The sequence below is a fragment of the Carettochelys insculpta genome, chromosome 6, assembly GCF_033958435.1.
Source record: "Carettochelys insculpta isolate YL-2023 chromosome 6, ASM3395843v1, whole genome shotgun sequence".
NCBI lineage: Eukaryota > Metazoa > Chordata > Testudines > Carettochelyidae > Carettochelys > Carettochelys insculpta.
The window spans coordinates 119,847,328-119,866,765 of record NC_134142.1 but is presented as its reverse complement, the minus strand read 5'-3'; the positions used below and the strand labels follow the sequence as shown (position 1 = coordinate 119,866,765).

General features: G+C 48.7%; 1 protein-coding gene across 2 annotated transcripts in view; it reads left to right on the top strand.

Moving 5' to 3' along the window:
• Positions 1 to 11,805: 11,805 nt before the first annotated feature.
• The window catches only part of KDM2A (lysine demethylase 2A), a 65,105-nt gene continuing 57,472 nt past the window's right edge, over positions 11,806 to 19,438 (top strand). The window contains exons 1-3 of one of the 2 annotated variants that reach the window (XM_074998074.1): positions 11,806 to 11,854; positions 12,841 to 12,868; positions 15,576 to 15,680. In XM_074998074.1, coding sequence (XP_074854175.1) covers positions 11,817 to 11,854; positions 12,841 to 12,868; positions 15,576 to 15,680 — 171 coding nt within the window. In that variant the 5' untranslated portion in view covers positions 11,806 to 11,816. Of the gene's footprint in view, positions 11,855 to 11,944; positions 12,014 to 12,840; positions 12,869 to 15,575; positions 15,681 to 19,438 lie in introns of those variants that run through there. The other variant, XM_074998073.1, reaches the window with a different exon arrangement.

Here is a 19,438-nt window from a genome sequence, read left to right as displayed (position 1 = left end):
CAGCAGGGGGGCGCCAGGGAATGAAGAGGCGGCCCTGTGGCAGAGCTCACTGGCAGTGGGGGCTGCCTCCGTGGGGTGTCAGGGAATGGGGCGGCTGCCCAGCAAAGATGCTCCCTGGCAGCCGGGGCTGCCGCCTCAAGACACGGGGTGCCAGGGAACAGGAGCACAGCAAAATATGGGACAATTAGCCATTTTCTTAAAAAAGCTGGGATGCCTGTGAGACAGCTTAAATAAGGGACCGTCCCAGGAAAAACAGGACGGATGGTCACCTTAATCTGAGGAGAGCCCAGACCAACACACACCAGTGGGTTCCACTGTGTAAGTGTCACCACAAATAGTTGCAAAGGTGCATTAATGCCTGCAGGGTGAACAAGTCCTGCCAGGAGTCTATAAAGTATCTCAGTTGGATTTACCGGACAGGGCTCACCGTGTGAAGCAGGAGGGCTGACGCTCCAGATATTCATTCTCTGGTGGTGGTGAGGCCATGTGGCCTGTCCTTATGGAAGAACAAGACCCCTTGGAACATTGCAGGACTCCCTCCAAGGAATGGTCCCAAAGCTGGAGTCATAGCACCATCCGGTGGCTTAGCAACACAGTAGAACGCAGAGTGGGAAAAAACAACAAGTCCTGTGGCACCTTGTAGACTAACAGATATTTTGGAGCATAAGCTTTCGTGGACAAAGACCCGCTTCGTCAGATGTGTGAGTGGAGGGAGGGTTTCAGAGGAGGATTTAACAAGGGAGTCTCAGTGAAGGGAAGGGCCAGAGCTGACAAGGTCTATTCAGTCAGGGTGGGCAAAGGACCCCTGGATCTCTTCCCTGAAGATACAGATGGTGGAACCGGGCTCTGGTCATGAAAATTTGGATCCTGGTTCCTGTGAAGCCAGCCACTGCTGCCAATGGCTGAACTTCGGGGAGGAAACCTACTTTATTAGCTAAGAAAAATAACTATTAATAGTAGACCCTAATTCGCTTTTTATTATTTTTGTTTGGCTGTGGAACCAATCGTTTCCACCACTTCTTCTTGTTGCTACTTAAATCTTTATTTATTCTGAAATAAACTTTCTTTCATTTCACTGCAAGTGCTAACAAGTCATGTTCCCTATAAGCTGGGCATTTGTGCGAGAGATTCAAATGCTGTTCAGCTGATTAGCAAAGGGCCCACAGCTAGGGGTTGGTGGTGCACATTCCCACATGCCTCAATGAACATAAAATTTGTTCCACACATAGACAAAAACTTCATGTGGATGGAAAAGATCAGGGGGAACATTGTGCACATGTATTGCCTGTTATATAGCAGGGTGATTTAATATTAAACTGGGGTATGCTGCTGATTTAGAGGCAGAGGATCTGTAATTTCTTGGAGTAGCCAGTGTCAGGGGCTGGATATTACGGGGATAGTTTCAGAAGCTCCAGGATTGAGGTGAATCTATTACTAACCTGCAGGACAAAGACAAGGCTGGAACAGCCCAGAGGAGAGTGCTTGGCTGGTAACACAGGCTGCTGGTGGTAAGGAGCTAACACCCAGCCACCACATGCACAGACTCCTCTTACAGTGGCAGGGAGTAACCAGGTAAATTACTGTCATGGACACCCCAGGAACAGACACGGGGCAGCATCTGACCATCACTGTTCCACCCCTCAAGCCCCACAGGGGGGCGGCATTTCTCCATCTCTGCCTGGTCCCAATGGCCCACAGTCTCATTGTACATCCCCATCCATCCACACACAGAGCCTAAGTCCTGGGCATCCCAGACGTGCAGGATGTGCTCTTGGTCCTGTCTGCTCAGGCCTCCACTGCAGCTTGCAGGGAGAGTTTCCAGATGCCTCCCTGAGCCTGTGCTGGCTGAATCTAGCTTGGGCTTAGCAGACCATCCAGCCACTGGGCACGGAGATTCCCTGGCAGAACAGGAGCAGATGGTGCTACACATGCAGCAGGGCAAGGGATACTCTGCTCTTGCAGCTGCTGCAGGATGCTGTGGGGAGCCGATTGCCTGGGATTATGGGACATGGGCTCCACAGGACATTCTGAGGCATCTGGCAGTGAGAGCTTCATGTGGCTGGGAGTTAGTTCCACATGGGTGGGGGCACTGCTCCCCCCTCCCTCTGAGATCTACCCTTACAACACTGTTCTGCTCTAGCACCTGATTCTTGGTGGTGGTCCAGCACTTGTATTGCCAGGAAAGCTGGTGGACACAGCCTCCAGAGAATAACCCACTGGTAGGTGGCCTCCTCAGCCTGAACAGACCCAGCACAAGGGACAATCCTGAAATTCAGTCTGCCTCTAGCTTCTCCACTCTGGCTATTCTCTGCTTCCCATGACACGAACTGCCCCTTTCCCTCCCATTTCTGGTCTCAGAGGAGAACTGGAGCCACCTGTGCTTTATGGGCCTCATTTATCACGGCTCGGAGGCAAACTTCATGCCAATTTAGAAACAAATTCTAGCTGTTTTCCCTAACCACCCACTCTACAGTCACCACCTGGGGTCCAGGAGTATCCTTCCCTTGGGAAGAGCAGCCAGAATGAAGAGTTTGCAGTTGTTCAGCTTTCTGCTAGCAATCCTTGCAGCAGTTGGCTATCCCACTCTCTCGCCTGTAGCTGTTCTGGCTCTGCAGAACGGCAACAGGAGAGCAGTCAAGCCCAGCTGTGACTGGCTCTGGCTGGGACACTCCCAGGGAACAGGCGGAGGGGGGACAAGGGCTCATTGCTGTGACTGTACTTGCTTCCCACTTCTGGAGCACTGCTATTATTTGCAATTACAGAAGTACCTAAATCAGTGTTTCACAATGTTATTTGGACAGGGAACCTTTTTAAAATGCAAAAGAATTTTGCAGAACCCCTAATAACACTCTTATAGAAAGACCTGAGACAGCAGGGAGGAATAGCTGAGCCATTTGAGATTTGGCCTTATAAACCCAGCATTGTGAGTTTAATCCTTGAGGGAGCTCTTTAAGAGTTTGTGGCAAATTAGAGTTAAAAAAAAATTCTATTAGGGATGGTGATAGGTCCTGCAGGGTATTGGACTCAGTGACCTCTTGGTTTCTTGCAGCTCTAAGAGATGTGAATATCTTGCTGTTTCAGATAAGTATGGATAACACTGAACAAGGTCATAAGAGCAACATTTAGTAAATCACATTTAACGTGCACAAAAAAATAAAGCTCAAAAACTCACGTGCATTGCATTGGCAATTTTCAAGGCAAAGAGTGGTTTTTCTTGGCAAATTCTTTTTATATTAGCTGTAATACTGGGAAGTTGGACGTGCACTTCTGGCGCAGCATTCGGTTGATTTCTGTATTTTGTTTTTGTTGCGGTGCAATTCAAGCTGTCCCGAAATGACCCATGCCCCTGGGGAGCGAGTACAGGGGTTTACGGTGGTATATAACAGGCGATTGCACCTCTGACTGTACACAGCGCTGAGTGATACACTCACATACACACACACATCTCACAGAACTGGAAGGTACCTCAGGAGGTCATCAAATCCAGTTCCTTGCCCTCTTCCCTGCTCTCTGTCTAAGCTGGCATTACCCGGGAACACTTACTGTGGCAAACACAAAGGAAAGCTGCTTTAAATAAAATTCATAAATGCTTACAGATGAGTTATTATTGTAATCACAATGGCTACGTCTACACGTGAAGCCTACATCGAAGTAGCTTATTTCAATGTAGCAACATCAAAATAGGATATTTCGATGAATAACGGCTACACGTCCTCCAGGGCTGGCAACGTCGATGTTCAACTTTGACGTTGCACAGCACCACATCGAAATACGCGCTGCGAGGGAACATCTACACGCCAAAGTAGCACACATCGAAATAAGGGTGCCAGGCACAGCTGCAGACAGGGTCACAGGGCGGACTCAACAGCAAGCGCTCCCTTAAAGGGCCCCTCCCAGACACAGTTGCACTAAACAACACAAGATCCACAGAGCCGACAACTGGTTGCAGACCCTGTGCCTGCAGCATGGATCCCCAGCTGCAGCAGCAGCAGCCAGAAGCCCTGGGCTAAGGGCTGCTGCCCACGGTGACCATAGAGCCCCGCAGGGGCTGGAGAGAGAGTGTCTCTCAACCCCTCAGCTGATGGCCGCCATGGCGGACCCCACTATTTCGAAGTTGCGGGACGCGCAATGACTACACGGTCCCTACTTCGACGTTGAACGTCGAAGTAGGGCGCTATCCCCATCTCCTGATGAGGATAGCGACTTCGACGTCTCACCGCCTAACGTCGAAGTTAACTTCGAAATAGTGCCCGACGTGTGTAGCCGTGACAGGCGCTATTTCGAAGTTAGTGCCGCTACTTCGAAGTAGCGTGCACGTGTAGACATGGCTAATATGTTATTGTAATGGAATTTTCTCCCAGAGCCCTTATTTTCACTTCACGGAACCCCAGGGTTCCATGGAACACCATTTGGGAAACACTAACCTAAAGGGTCCTGACCAAGATCAGGTCCAATTGTGCTGGGCAGTAAACAGACCCCCAAATGGTATCTGGGCCCACGATGCAGACAATACCAGGCTCCTGACTGGCATCTGGGCCCATGGTGCCAGGCATTTCAAAGACCCCTGATTGGCATCTGGGCCCACTCTGCTGGGTTCTGCACAGACCACTGACTGAAATATGTGTGGGAAGTAGGGGTACTTCAGCAGCCCCAGGTGTTGTGCCTGGAGTCCCAGCCCCAGGCCTCTGCAGCCCAGCGTCCCAGCCATAACCAGCCCTGCTGCTGCCTGGAGACTGCTGTCAGCCTGGGGTCCTGCTCTGTTACAGGCCTAGAGGCTTCACTGCTAGCCCCACGGTCCCAGCCACAAGCCTCCTCTGCTGCCCAGGGGCTTGTCTGCCAGCCTGGGGTCCCACATGGCTATCAGCACTATGCCTGAGAACTCTGCTGGCAGCCAGGGTCCTGCTTGGTTGCTGACCCCACATGAGAAGTCCTGGCTGCTGGGCCCAGCTCAAGGGAGTGATGGGAGCACAGACAAGGATACGGATGGGGGGCACCTCAGCATCCCCACTCCAAAAACTGTTCTAGCACCACTGCTGACTGATGGCTGAATTACCTTTTGCCAGGTGCGCAGCTTGACCTGCTGCTTACAAACAGGGAGGAACTAATAGGGAAAGTAGAGGTGGGGGACGACCTGGGAAGCAGTGATCATGAGATGGTGGACTTCAGAATCCTGACCAAAGGAAGGAAAGAGAGCAGTAAATTACACACCTTGGACTTCAGAAAAGCAGACTTTGACTCCTTCGGGAACCTGATGGGCAGAATCCCCTGGGATGCTACCATGAATGGACAAGAAGCCCAGGAAAACTGGCAGTATTTTAAGGAAGCCCTAATTGAAGGCGCAGAAGGAAACCATCCTGAAGCGCAGCAAAAGAAGTAAATATGGTAGGAGACTAGACTGGCTTACTGGGGAAATCCTTGGAAAACTTAAGCACAAAAAAGGAGTTTACAAAAAGTGGAAACGTGGACAGATGTCTAGGGAGGGATATAAATGTATTCCTTGAGAATGCAGGACAGTTATCAGGAAGGTGAAAGCGTAACTGGAATTGCGACTCATGAGAAATGTGAGGGATAACAAGAAAAGTTTCTACAGGCATGTTAGCAAGAAGGTGATCAGAGAGGGCGTGGGGCCCCTACTGGATGAGGGAGGTAACCCAGTGACCGATGATGTAGGGAAAGCTGAAGTACTTAATGCTTTCTTTGCCTCTGTCTTCATGGACAAGGACAGCTCCCAGACTAATGCGATAAGTGATGCACTGTGGGATGAAGGTGGACAGCCTTTGGTGGGGAAAGAACAGGTTAGGAGCTATCTAAAAAAGCTAAGCGTATATAAATCCATGGGCCCAGACCTAATTCATCCAAGGGTTCTGAGGGAGTTCGCGTATGTTGTTGATGAGCCCTTGGCTGTTTTCTTTGAAAAGTCGTGGAGATCAGGAGAGATCCCGGATAACTGGAAAAAGGCAAATGTGGTGCCCATCTTTAAAAAAGGGAAGAAGGATGATCCAAGCCGTGTCTACACGTGCACGCTACTTCGAAGTAGCGGCACTAACTTCGAAATAGCGCCCGTCACGGCTACACGTGTTGGGCGCTATTTCGATGTTAACATCGACGTTAGGCGGCGAGACGTCGAAGCCGCTAACCCCATGAGGGGATGGGAATAGCGCCCTACTTCGAAGTTGAACGTCGAAGTAGGGCACGTGTAGACGATCCGCATCCTGCAACATCGAAATAGCGGGGTCCGCCATGGTGTCCATCAGCTGAGGGGTTGAGAGACGCTCTCTCTCCAGCCCCTGCGGGGCTCTATGGTCACCGTGTGCAGCAGCCCTTAGCCCAGGGCTTCTGGCTGCTGCTGCTGCAGCTGGAGACCCATGCTGCATGCACAGGGTCTGCAACCAGTTGTCGGCTCTGTGGATCTTGTGTTGTTTAGTGCAACTGTGTCTGGGAGGGGCCCTTTAAGGGAGCGGCTTGCTGTTGAGTCCGCCCTGTGACCCTGTCTGCAGCTGTTCCTGGCACCCTTATTTCGATGTGTGCTACTTTGGCATGTAGACGTTCCCTCGCAGCGCCTATTTCGATGTGGTGCTGCCCAACGTCGAAGCTGAACGTCGACGTTGCCAGCCCTGGAGGACGTGTAGCCGTTATTCATCGAAATAGCCTATTTCGATGTCGCTACATCGAAATAAGCTACTTTGATGTAGGCTTCACGTGTAGACGTAGCTCCAGAGAGTTATAGGCTGGTCAGTCTTACATCAGTCCCTGGAAAAATCATGGAGGGGCTCCTCAAGGAAGTCATTTTGAGGCACTTGGAGGAGGGGAGAGTGATCAGGAATAGTCAGCATGGATTCAAGAAGGGCAAGTCATGCCTGACCAATCTGATTAGTTTCTACGATGAGATAATTGGCTCTGGGGATAGGGGAAATCAATGGATGTGATTTATCTTGACTTTAGCAAAGCTTTTGATACAGTCTCCCACAATATTCTTGTCAGCAAGTTAAAGGAATGTGGATTGGGTAAATGGACAGTAAGGTGGATAGAAAGCTGGCTAGAAGGTCGGGCCCAGCAGGTAGTGATCAACGGCTCGATGTCAGGATGGCGGTCAGTTTCCAGTGGAGTGCCCCAAGCTTCAGTTCTGGGTCCTGTTCTGTTCAACCTACTTATCAATGAGCTGGATGAGCGGTTGGATTGCACCCTCAGCAAGTTTGCGGATGACACTAAGCTAGGGGGAGAGGTAGATACGCTGGAGGGTAGGTAGAGGGTCCAGAGTGACTTAGACAAATTGGAAGACTAGGCTGCAAGAAATCTGATGAGGTTCAATAAGGACAAGTGCACAGTCCTGTACTTGGGCCAGAAGAATCCCAAGCATTGTCATAGGCTGGGGCCGACTGGCTTACTAATAGTTCTGCAGAAAAGGACCTGGGAGTTGTAGTGGACGAGAAGCTGGACATGAGTCAACAGTGTGCCATTGTAGCCAAGAAGGCTAATGACATATTAGGTTGCATCAAGAGGAGCGTTGCCAGTAGATCCGGAGAAGTGATTATTCCTCTTTATTTGGCTTTGGTGAGGCGCATCTGGAGTACTGTGTCCAGTTCTGGGCCCCCAGTTATAGGAAGGATGTGGACACACTGGAGAGGGTCCAGTGGAGGGCGACCAAAATAAATAGGGGGCTGGAGCATATGACCTATGAAGAAAGGTTGAGGGAATTGGAACTGTTTAAGTCTGCAGAAGAGAAGACTGAGGGGGAACTTGATAACAGCCTTCAACTTACTGACGGGAGGTTGCAAAGAGGCTGGTGAGAGGCTGTTCACAGTGGTCACGGATGGCAGAACACGGAACAATGGTCTCAAGTTGTGGTTGGGAAGGTCCAGGTTGAACATTAGGAAAAACTTTTCCACTAGGAGTGTGGTGAAGCACTGGACTGGTCTGCCTAAGGAGATGGTGGAGTCTCCATCCCTCGTGGTGTATACGTCTTGGCTTGACAAAGCCCTGGCTGATCTGATCTGATGGGTTTGGTCCTGCCTTGGGCAGGGGGCTGGACTTGATGGCTTTTTAGGTCTCTTCCAGCTCTACTGTTCTATGATTCTATGATCTATGATTCTAGGTGCTGCAAAGACTCCAGATGAAGATCTGTATCCCACCATGCTGAGTCCTACACTGACACTTGATTGAGATCTGGGCCCCACTGCACAGACCTCCATCCAACATTTGGACTCTGTGCCAGGCACGGCTCAGACCCCTGAGAGCTGATCCCCATTGCTCTGACCACTAGACTCCACTTCCTTTTCTGAGCCAGCACTAAAACCCAATCTCCTGCCCTTCCTCCTCTAGCCCCTAACTCTACTCCCCAGGCAGAGCTTGTAAAAAAATACATATAAAAACCAAAGTGGGAGACCTGACTCCCAGTCCCGTAGTCTGAAGATCAATTGTAATGAGCAATATCTGTCTAATTAACTTGATCCATCAATACCCAGTTGTTCCCAAACAGACTGCATCTAAAGAGGAATCTATCTCGTGCTACAAGATACAGTGACCACTTTCATGCCTGAAAGAGGCTAACATTGGCAGGAAGATTTAGGGCTCTGTGTTATGCAGATGACCTAATGGTCCCTGCTGGCCGTGAGGCTATGAATACATGGTCTGGCAGGATGGAGCTCTGAAGGAGGCTGCTCTGCACTTTGGAAGTGGGAAATTCTTCCCTGTGACCAGCGTGATCAGGCAGGGAGTTGTCATGGCCATCTGACCCACATAGCCCATTCTTGCCATTCATAAAGGCAGCAGAAGAGAATTCACCATCCTTGCAGCTCAGGAAATGTGAAATATCCAGGGGTGCAACTCCCAAAATCCATAGATAGGAAGAAGCACCCCTATTGCTTTTCCTGTGGGTTTGTCTCCACTGGAGTTGTGTATCTTAATGGCCAGTTAACTCAAAGTAGTTGGCACAATTGTGGTTGCTTGTGCAGACACTCCACCCTTTTGCTCCAGGCTAAAGATGCTCAGGCCCAGAACATCAAAGGCACTTAGGTTCTACCTCCCATTGAAATTAAAGTAAATTCCGTACCAGATTCACAAAGGGTCTCAGGCTTTGAGGAAGAGACGTTTCCATCCCTGTAGGAATTCCACCGCCCTTGGAGACAGGAGCTAGGTGGATGGAAAAAATCTGCTGTCCAGTAGCTGTAGATTTTGCACACCCGAGCATTGTAGTGACATTAACCGAACTTTTAAGTGTGGACCAGACACTGGGAAAGCCACGGCAAAAAGACTGCGATCCACAAAGCCCAACTGGAGCCCCTAACTTCCCCATTCAATGCACAAAAGCCAGCACGTTGTTCAGAGGAGCTACACAGCCCAGTCTGCATCACCTGCCTGGATGCACCACCTGCCTGGCATAGGCTCAGCTCTCACCTTCTGATCTTCAATGCCAACGTCTATGGGAGTGTACACACGCCCGCCCGCCCGCCCGCCCACATGCACACACACCCCCAAGCAGCATCTGCCTGCTTCTTCAGGAGAGTTTGCCTCCTCCCACATTGAAGGGGGCTCTGCCTTTTGCATTACACCATATACCCTCTGTGCAAAGGGCTGGCTGGTTGCAAAAAGTCAGTTCACAGGGAGGTGGCTGGCGGCTGGGGACACCCTGTGGGGAACACCACAGCCTTTCACGGTGGGACTTCCTATATGGGTGGATCTCCATGCTGGGATGCTTCCACTGGGATGGCTCCAGGGCCTTAGCAGACTGCTTGGAGGGTGCCTGGCCAATACGGGGAATCCCTGCAGCTTGGGGACTCAATCACCTGCTGCTTCTTTACAAGTCAGTTCCTTGCTACAGCTTGATCTTGGGGCAAATAAACTGTTAGAAGGAGTAAAACTGGGAGAGGGATACCTCAGTGGTTTGCACAGTAGCCTACTAAACCCTGTGTTATAAGTTCAACCCTTGAAGGGGGTTCTGGGGAAAATAGGACTTTTTTTTTTTTTTTAAAAAGGGGGGATAGTGCTTGATCCTGCTAAGAGGGCAGGGACTGGACTCCATGACCTCCCAAGGTCCTTTCCAGCTCTATGAGATGTGTGTCTCCATATTTCAAAAATGCACGTGGCACATACTTTAAGGAGATTATATCTCAGGGACTTCTTTCTGTAACAATGCTAATTTGGCTCACTTAGCTGAGCCCTGTGAGGCTCACACATTTTCAAGACAATCTGAGCAAGCACGTGGATTTCAGGGCACTTTGAAAAATGGTCTGTTAAGCAGAGGGTTTTAACTGCTCTGCTATCTACAAGAAATCTATGTAATACCCGGCTCTTCTCTAGCATTTTTCAACCATAGATCTCAAAGCACTGTACTAAAGTCAGCAACATTAGCCCTCTTTCACAGATGGGGAAACTGGGGCCCAGAAGAAACAGCATGACTTGCCCAAGGTCATTCAGTAGGCTAGTGATCAGCGGGGAATAAAACCCACATCCCCAGCCCACCGCTCTGTTCACAGACCCTCTGCGCCATTTATATGTGGTCACAATTTTAAGGTTTATTTGCAATAGCTAGAAACTTTAGTACTGTTATTTTCTCAGGGAAGCAGAAATCCAGATGAACAAGAAAGCAGACTGGGAGACTTACAGGTTTCCTGCTCCAGCTCACCTAAGCGAGAGCTGCATGAGGCATGGGATGGGAAGACTATTGCTACATGGATGCCTTCAGGGGATGCAGTTGGGATTTCAAAGGGCAGAGGTGATAACACAATGCCCTCCACACCAGCATCTGGGTACTAGGAATAATCCTGTGTGCATCAAGGGAGGGGGTCTCTAGGATGTTCTACTGTGTGTACCTCCATGGCTGTCCAGAGGATTATAGCGTAAGCATCAAACTGTGAAGAGAAATCTTGGAGGTAATATGCTGGACCCCCAGGGGCTTAAGGAGGGGTTGGGGGGTCACAGTGGGGAAACTCTCAAGCCAATTGGGAAGAAGTGTCAGGGTGTCACAATGGGGGGACCCTATAGTATGGCGGGGTGGATCACAATAGAGGTAACCTATGGCTGTGTTGCAAGGATGGGGTCACATTTGGGGAGGGCTGTGTGGGGAGAGGCATATGGTCACACTGGGGAGCCCCCAGTCTGACAAGACGTGGGGGGTACAGTGGGTAACCCCAGGGCTGTTGATCAAGGGGTGGGGTCACACTGGCAGAGCCCCAAGCTGGGGAGGGGGCACAGTGGGGTAACTCCAGGGCTGTGTGGAGTGTGAGGGGATCACACTGGCAGAGCCCCAGGCCTGGGGGGGCATACAGCTGTGTGGGGGAACGAGGGGGTCACACTGGCAGATCCCCAGGGCTGTGTAGAGAAAGAGGGGTTACAATAGCAAAGCCCCAGGCTGGGGAGGGGGCACAGTGGGGTTACACTGGCAGAGCCTCAGGGCTGGGAGGGGGCACAATGGGGTAACCCCAGGGTTGTGTGGCACAAAGAGGATTACACACCAGAGCCCCAGGGCGGGGGGAAGCAGTTGGGTAGTCCCCGGGCTGGGGAGCAAGAAGGTGTTACACTCACAGAGCCCCAGGCCTGGGCGGGTCACACCTGGGGAAGCCCCAGGCTATGGAGGTCATACTGGGGGAGCCCCGTGCATTGCACGTCACGCTCCCCCAACAGTGCCTCTGCTCTCTTGCCACTGCGCATGCGCGCGGTTTTCCGGACGGCTGAGGCTCTGATAGGCGAAGACCCGCAGCCTGACTCGTAACGCGACATTTGCGCATGCCCCCAAGCGCCGCTTCGAGGTTGAGCCAAAGCGCCTGCGCCGGCGTTCTCGGCTGGCGGACGTGAGGTTCGTGCGCCTGCGCCGCGTGGGAATGCCCGTCGCTCTCTGGGTAGCGGGGGAGGGCGGCAGGTGCGCGTGCGCGGCCAGGGGAGGCTGCTCAGAACCGGAGGGAGGGGGGGAAGCAGCTTGGGAGGAGGTCGCGGCCGCGCAGGCGCAGTGTGGCGGCCGGGCCGATACTGTGTGTATGTGAGAGTCTGACGGGTTCAAAATGGCGGCGGCTGCTTCTGTGTGAGGAGGGGAAGCGAGACGGGCCGGGCGGGCAGCGGGCGGGCGGGCGGGGATGGCAACGGGGTGCCGGGCCCGCAGGAGCCTAGGCAGAGCCGGGCAGGGCAACGGGTCGCTGGGGTGAGAGCGGGTGGGGGCGCTCGGCCTGGGGGTGCTGGCTCAAGGGGGCGAGTTAGGGGAGGGGCACCCCCAGAGAGACTCCTCGCAGCCCTGCGTCTCCCCGGGGCGACCTCCCTTGGGGTGAGTTCGGGGGCGAGACTTGAGGTGGGGGTGTGGGGCGGGGGCTTTCGGTGGGCGCTGTGGCCGTGGAGTGAGGTGGGGTGTTGGGGGGCAGGGGGCTGGGGGTGGGGAGAGTTAGGGGGTGAGGTGAGTGGAGACTTGGGGTGGGGTGATGGGGGCAGGGAATGTGGGGTGGAGAGGTGGGGTGATGGGGTGGTGAGTTAGGGGGTGAGCTGGGGGTGGGGCAGGCGATTTGGGGTTGTGGGTTGGGATGAGTTAGGCGTTGGGGTGAGGGGAGACGTGGGGCTTGCGGTGAATAGGGGGTAGCTGGGGGCATTGGCTGTAAGTAGCTGTGAGTCTGTCTGGTGAGAGTAAGAGGACGTATTTTGGGGGGTGGATGGGTCCGTGTGGCTGCTCCCAGCCATCCTGAGAAGGGCAAGCATTGCAGGCACCCTGAAACTGTCCTGAACCCCTTCTACGAGCTCTGCTGTTTTTCTGGGACTTGCCATCCCTTCTGGATACTAAGATCCTTTGAGCACCTGAGATGAAGACAGCCATGTGTGGGATTTAATTTCTCCTCTTTATTTTTGTGAATCTTTTTTCGTCCCTAGAAGAGGACAAAGGAGAAGAAGAGACCTGGTGAGAGACTTGATATTCTTTATAGCTTCCCTGTTTTTTGCCTGGTTTATTGACCTCTCCACTGTCCAGGATCTCCCTTCTCTCTGACCCTTCTAACTTTATGTAACTCAGTTAGCTACACATTTTATTCTGGCTTCTGAGGAGCAGCCATTCACTGGCATTATCCCTCCCTTGCCTTTCTCCCCAGAGATGAGCTGGGATTTGTTTGTGGAGAATTTTTAATCTCTTTACTGTATGCACTGTTTTTTGGTATGGCTCATGATTTTAAAAACACTTTTGAAGAGAGAGCGCAGGGCACTAGGTGGGGTGTGGCAAGAGGTTGGTTTCTCCCCTGGGGTAGGATGAATGAGTTTGTGGGATTTCTCTCCCTTTTTGCCTTTCACAGCTCTTAAATTGAAAACTTTTTAAGGGGTTTTTCCCCCTGGTTTCTGAAGAGGAAGGTTAAGTTAAGACTTCTTGTTATTGGCAAGTCATCTGTCAAACTTCTGTTTTCATAATTTGTGTGACTTAATGGTGAGTTCTGTGTTACTGATGGATGCTGGATTGACAGTTCCCCAAAGACTGATATCCTGAATGTCTTCCTAGCACATCCACACCATCAGCAACAGCCAGCCTGTCTCCTTTCACAAACCCAGCCAGCTTCTGCCCAGGTCCAAGATCACTCCTAAAGAGAAGGGGTGGAGAGTTGAGACCAGTATCTGAACTGGTCTTCTGTTATGAGACGGCAGGGGTTGGTGGCCTGTTAGACCACAAGTATACTCTGTAATGTACCATGTATTGTTGCACTGTGTCTTGCTGTTCTTGTGCCCTGGTTGTTGTACTGCAGCTTGTCTGTGCAGCTGAGAGAGAACTATATGACTGCTGTTAGACCTTGATCAAGAAGTGTAAATTGTCTATAATGAACTTTGGAAGTGATTGGTGGTAGCTGGGGCGGAAGCGAGAGCATAAGCAGGGCGCTGGCACTTTAACCACTGTGGTGTCTGTTCTTGCTCCTAGTGCACATATAACCTGGTGGTGAAAACACCAGTTGCTGCTTGAGCTATTTCTGTGCTATCTTCCCCCCTTGCTACCCACCATGGGAGATTTCCCCAAATGGTCTAGGAAAGAAAACGCCTTAAAATCTGGCTCTTTAATTTAGCTATGCAACAGCTTTACCCTATCCATATAAAAAAGATCAAATAGTAGTAATCTGAGCGCCTCCACGTGATGGCAGTGAGGGATATTCTGAGCTATGGGACCTGTTCACACCAGAGTCAGTCATGCTACCTGCAAATATGTTGAAATAATATTAGAAAGGTTTCTGTACATCTTCCATGACAAAAGTCAGTGTGGATTGTTGTTTGTTGGAGGATAGGGAGGAGCTGCAGAGAACCACATTCCAAAATATCCAGAGGAGGAGTCTGTAGCATGATTTAGGTGGCATCCTTCTCAGACATTCATCTGATTCTTTGGGAAAGCCATACTACAACTCTAATGCCATCAAATAAGTTGAAGTATACATTGGATCCAGCATAATTCTGGTCCCAGAGCAGAATGGCTTCATGGTGACTCTGATGTAGAGGCATCTCCCTGAACTGAAAATACCAACTCATTTCACACAGCCCATCAAACACCAGAAAATGGTAAAGACCCTGAATTATTAGTCACCTGGGACCAAGTTAGAATCCCAGTGAATTAAAGGAGAACGTAAGAGTGGCCATACTGGTTCAGATCAATGGTCCATTTAACCCGGTATCTTTCTGACAGTGGCCAATGCCAGCTCCTTCAGAAGAAATGAACAGAGAGGGTATTTTCAAGTTTTCCAGCTGCCATCATCAAGTTTTGGCAGTTGGAGGTTCTGATATATTCAGAGCAGGGTATGACCATCTTGGCTAACAGTTATTGTTGTACCTAGCATCCATTAACTTTTTTAGTTCTTTTCTAAATGCCGTTATACTTTTGGCTTTCACAATATTGCTTGGCAATGAGTTCCACAGGTTCTTCTCTGTGAAGAACTGCTTCCTTTTGTTTTGAATTTGCTATTAATCAGGTGACCTCTAGTTGTGTTATGTGAAGGGTAAATATAATTCACTTTCTCTATACCATTATTGTACAGACCCTGACTATAGCCACATTTTTAATTTTTTAAAAGATGAGCTATGCTAGTCTTTTTGATGTGTCTTCATGTGGAAGCTGTTCATGCTCCTAATCATTTTTGTTGCCCTACTTTCTACTTTTTCCAATTCTGATAGTTTTTGAGGTGCAGTAACCACAACTGCATGCATTCTTTAGGGTGTTGGCATATCATGAATTATATTGTGGTGCTTATAATAAGATATATCTTTCATACTAGCATGTTAGCTTTTTTGATTGCTGCTCCACAGAGTGGATGTTTTTAGAGAACTAGTCACAGTGACACCAAGGTGTTTCTTGAGTAGTAGCTGCTAATTTACAGACCGTGTATATTATGTATGTATAAATAGTTAGGGTTGTTTTCCAGCTTTTATTATTTTGCACTTACAAATATTGAATTTAATTTCCCATATTGTTGCCCAGTCACCCGGTTCGGTGAGATCTGTGTGTAACTCTTTGGAGGAGCTAAACCATGGTTGTTCTGTGGCCTCTGTGCATAGTATAGCACAATGTTACAGAATCACTCACTTACAAGTGAAGGTGTAATGGAGAGTGTCTGTGTGCAGTCTTTCACTATTTAATTCTGATTTCTAAGGAGGAGGAGGAGGAAGACAGTAGCCCCAGCGTGTCCTTCTCACTTTCTTCAGAAGAGTCAGAGATGGAGCCTGAGGAAGAAAGGATCCGCTACAGCCAAAGATTGGTCAGTGTTCACTTTTACCCATCAAACTCTTCGCTCTTAGGCTTTGCCTACATTGTCACTCGAATGACACAACTTTTCTTATTCATGGGAGCTTAAGCCCCCTCCTCTAAAAGGCAAAAGTTTTGCCACAATAAGTGGCAGTCTAAACAACTTGTCAGCCCAGCCCACTAAAAACCCCAAACAAACAGAACCTCCCTGGCTTTATAGTGGGAGTAAAGTTATCATCCCATGTAACAATGAAACTAATATCTCCAGCTTACCCACTGAGACACACAACCACTTAGTTGGGCAGTCATTTGAGGCCTCCAATTCACATCATACGCACATGTCTTATTGTAGGGAAGCAATATAGCCACCGTTGTTACCAGCTCAATGTGTAGCTACTTCAGCTTCAATCAGGAAAAAGTCAGAAAATATGCTTTTGAACATAAACCAGTATAGTTGTTACTTGTGACAAAACATACATCTCTTGGTAGTTGTGGTTGGTGGGGAGAGGAAGAGTTGGGAGGCTTTGAACATTAAACTGGGGTGGCTTTCTGTTGGCATTACATTGACTCAGATCTGTCTTGCTACTTTTGAACTCGAGGTGGTCTATATTTAAAACACTGCAGCTGCACGCTGTTGCACTTTGGTGTAGAAACTCTCTACAACAACTGGAGATGCTTTTCCCATCACTGTAGTTATCTGCCTCCATGAGTCAACAGGCGAATTCTTCTGTTAACGTAGCACTGTTTCTAATGGTTCACATAGCTGCATCCCTAAAAGTCTGGGAAGATTCTATGGCTATACCAAGATGAAATAGACTTCATGCTGAAGTTAGCTGGAACTAGCTGTGTGTGCATCTCTATATTAGAAGTCACACTGCAGAGTCCATGTATACACTAAGAAATTAGCTTGTTATAATTACACTGCTCAGAGGTGAGAGAAACACTGAGTGACACAACTAAATTGATCTGACCCCTATGTATGCAGTGCTAAGTTGATGGGGGAAGTCTCCCATCAACATAGCTCCTTCCTCCCAGAGAGGTGGAGTACCTGTGCTGCTAGGACAATCCCTTCTGTCAGCATAGGTAACATCTTCACTGTAGTGCTACTGCAGCACAGTTACAGCAATGCAGTTGCACTATTGCAGCATTTTAAGAGTAGACTTCCCCCAGAGATGCCATTAATAAAACCTGAGACTATCTCAGACAAAGTTTCCATCCAGGGAAAAGACAAGGAGCTAGTGTTCACTTTATTTTGTACTTCTTGGGGAAGTCATGCTAGGCAGCATGGTTGACTTGGTCTCTCTTGCCTGACCTTCAGGCTTGTGACTAGTGCAAATAAATCTTTGTGCTTTAACACTTTGAAATGCAATCAGTTGGCATGAAGTTTAGTGGAGTGGTGTGCAGATCTCTAGGATTAGATTTCCCAGAGAGGAGGAGAGGTCAGTTTGCTTGTCGTCTTAGTCAGTGGCTACTTCTGTGTTTCAGCAGCCTACAGAGCGCATGCTGGAGAGTTGTAACTACTGCTCAGCTTGTAAGGCTGAGGTAGCAATTGTGATCTCTTAAGTAACTGGTTTCATTCCCACTAAAGAATTTCATGAAAGGTGAAGGGGAATTTTGTAGGGCCATATTTCATCTTAATAAAGCTCTAGTTTGAGGGCAGTGTATGGTAGGGGTTAGTCCATTGCATCTTAAATTTTGTGACTGTAATCTTCAGGCTACACACCCAGTGCAAACACATCTTTGTGAAAAACAATTCTTTAGACTTCCAACCCCTTATGGCTTCTGAGGGAGATTCTGAAATAACATCTACATGCTGGACAGATAGGTTTCTGTTTGCCAGCCATGCCTGTTAAAAATGGTTATAATCATATTAAACTGAGAAGTTCCAAAAACTATGGGCTGGAGTAGTTTTGTTGATGGTTTAACTGCAACATTGTATGTTATGGGCTGAACAAGCAGCAGTGAAGCTCAGAGCACAAAAGGAGCAGGAGAATGAGTCATAGCTCAATTTTTCTACCTGGTTTTGCTGGTCTTCCTGTGGCCTTGAACTAAGTCACTGAGGTTTCTGCTACGCTTAAAGTTTTGCCAGAAATGCACACCTACAAGCCAACATAGCAAGGTGTGCAAAACCTTAGTGTAGATGCAGCTGTATCAGCAAAAAGTCTTTTTGCTCCTGTGGCTTATTCTATTAGGGAACTGATATAAGCAAAAAGAGTTCTTTTGCTGGCAAAAAGTATCCCCACTGTAGTGGGTGACTTGTGTAGTTCTACCAGTATATCTGTACTGGCAAACCCTTTTGTCTCAAGGGGAGGTCTGTCTCATAGGGGTCAAAGCGTTAATATTTGCAACGTCTTTCTGTGTAGTGGCTTCCAGTTCACTGCATTTTTTTTCACAACCCTGAGCATCTAAGTATCTAATGTTTATGGGTAGACCATATACGAATGTATTTGAGTGAGCATATAACACCAAGTGACATCGAGTCTGGGTGGGTCAGACAGTTGACCACCATAGGGACTAAGCTTTCCATTTGTCACCTGTAGGGCCTTGCTGACAGGAATGGTCCTGTGAGTAAAAAGTATGCACTGTAGGTGTCTAGGCTGTGCCTTTGAAGAATGAACTGAGAACTGCATTCTACTAGTGCTGTCAGACCAATATTTCTCATACTGAGATACCATGTAATTCCTTTTTCATGCAGACATGTTCAAATGGACATTGTTGGGAGTATGTAACTGAAGGCTTTCCAATAAGTCACCAAATCATTTTGAATTGTCCTAGCTACCAGAAGATCATTATCTTCAACAGCAGCCAGTATCTGATGCTTTAGCAGGACGTAAAAACTCTTTCCATATTGCACTTGGTCACTTGTAGAGTGCTGTACAGGAGGAACTCTTTCACATCTGTAATTCTCACTGCCTGAACCATAAGATGTCATTACGCTTTCTTCACTATCTGAGTTCACAGAGCCGCAAATGTTTTTGGTTATGTCATCCCAGTGCTGTACTCATCCATGGCCCCTTCTGATAGCGAGTTCTACAGTCTACTCTGGAGTTAGAGGTGTTGTAGTTTGAAAAGTTACTGCCCCTTAGTCTTCTTACAGAGCCAAAATATTGTTTGTTCTACAGATTATTTTCCTGTCAGTGGAACATCATATGTGTTAGTAGACAAGAGCAAAATAATCCTAGCTTCTCAGATCAGTGTGGCTGGATCCAGACAAAGACTTTTAAATAGTACTGGTATAAAAAGAATGTCTGTGCTGGCTAATGAATTGTAGTAGTGAAAGGGGAATTCTGTTTCCAAGGCCCACTCAACCATGTCTTCTCTGATGTCAGTCAGAGCATGGGATGGTAGTTATAAGTAGTTCAAATAGTACCGAAATGTTCCAGTGGATAAATGAGTGTTGCCTTTTGTATGCTGTCAGTAGGTAAACTGTCACTGGTGGGAGCTGTGTGCAGTTTGGTACTAGAAGGGTGGATTAAAAACCAGTGTGTGAAAGAGTCCATATTCATTCATAATCCCTTGAGCAATCTAGAGGTGCCGGGGGAGTGGTGGTGATTGTTTGAATCAAAGGAATTAATCTCACCCTCTAAATCCTCAGTGAAACTCAAAGCAGTATCCATATAAACACAAATTAAGACTTGTAAGGCCCTTGGGGGAGAGATCAGGGATTTTCACCCACCAATTTGAAATTGTCCCTCAACCGTTCAGTGATGAAGTTTGTTAGGAAATGAAGAGCAATAACACTGCATCTAGTCAGAAGGTCTGAATCTATAG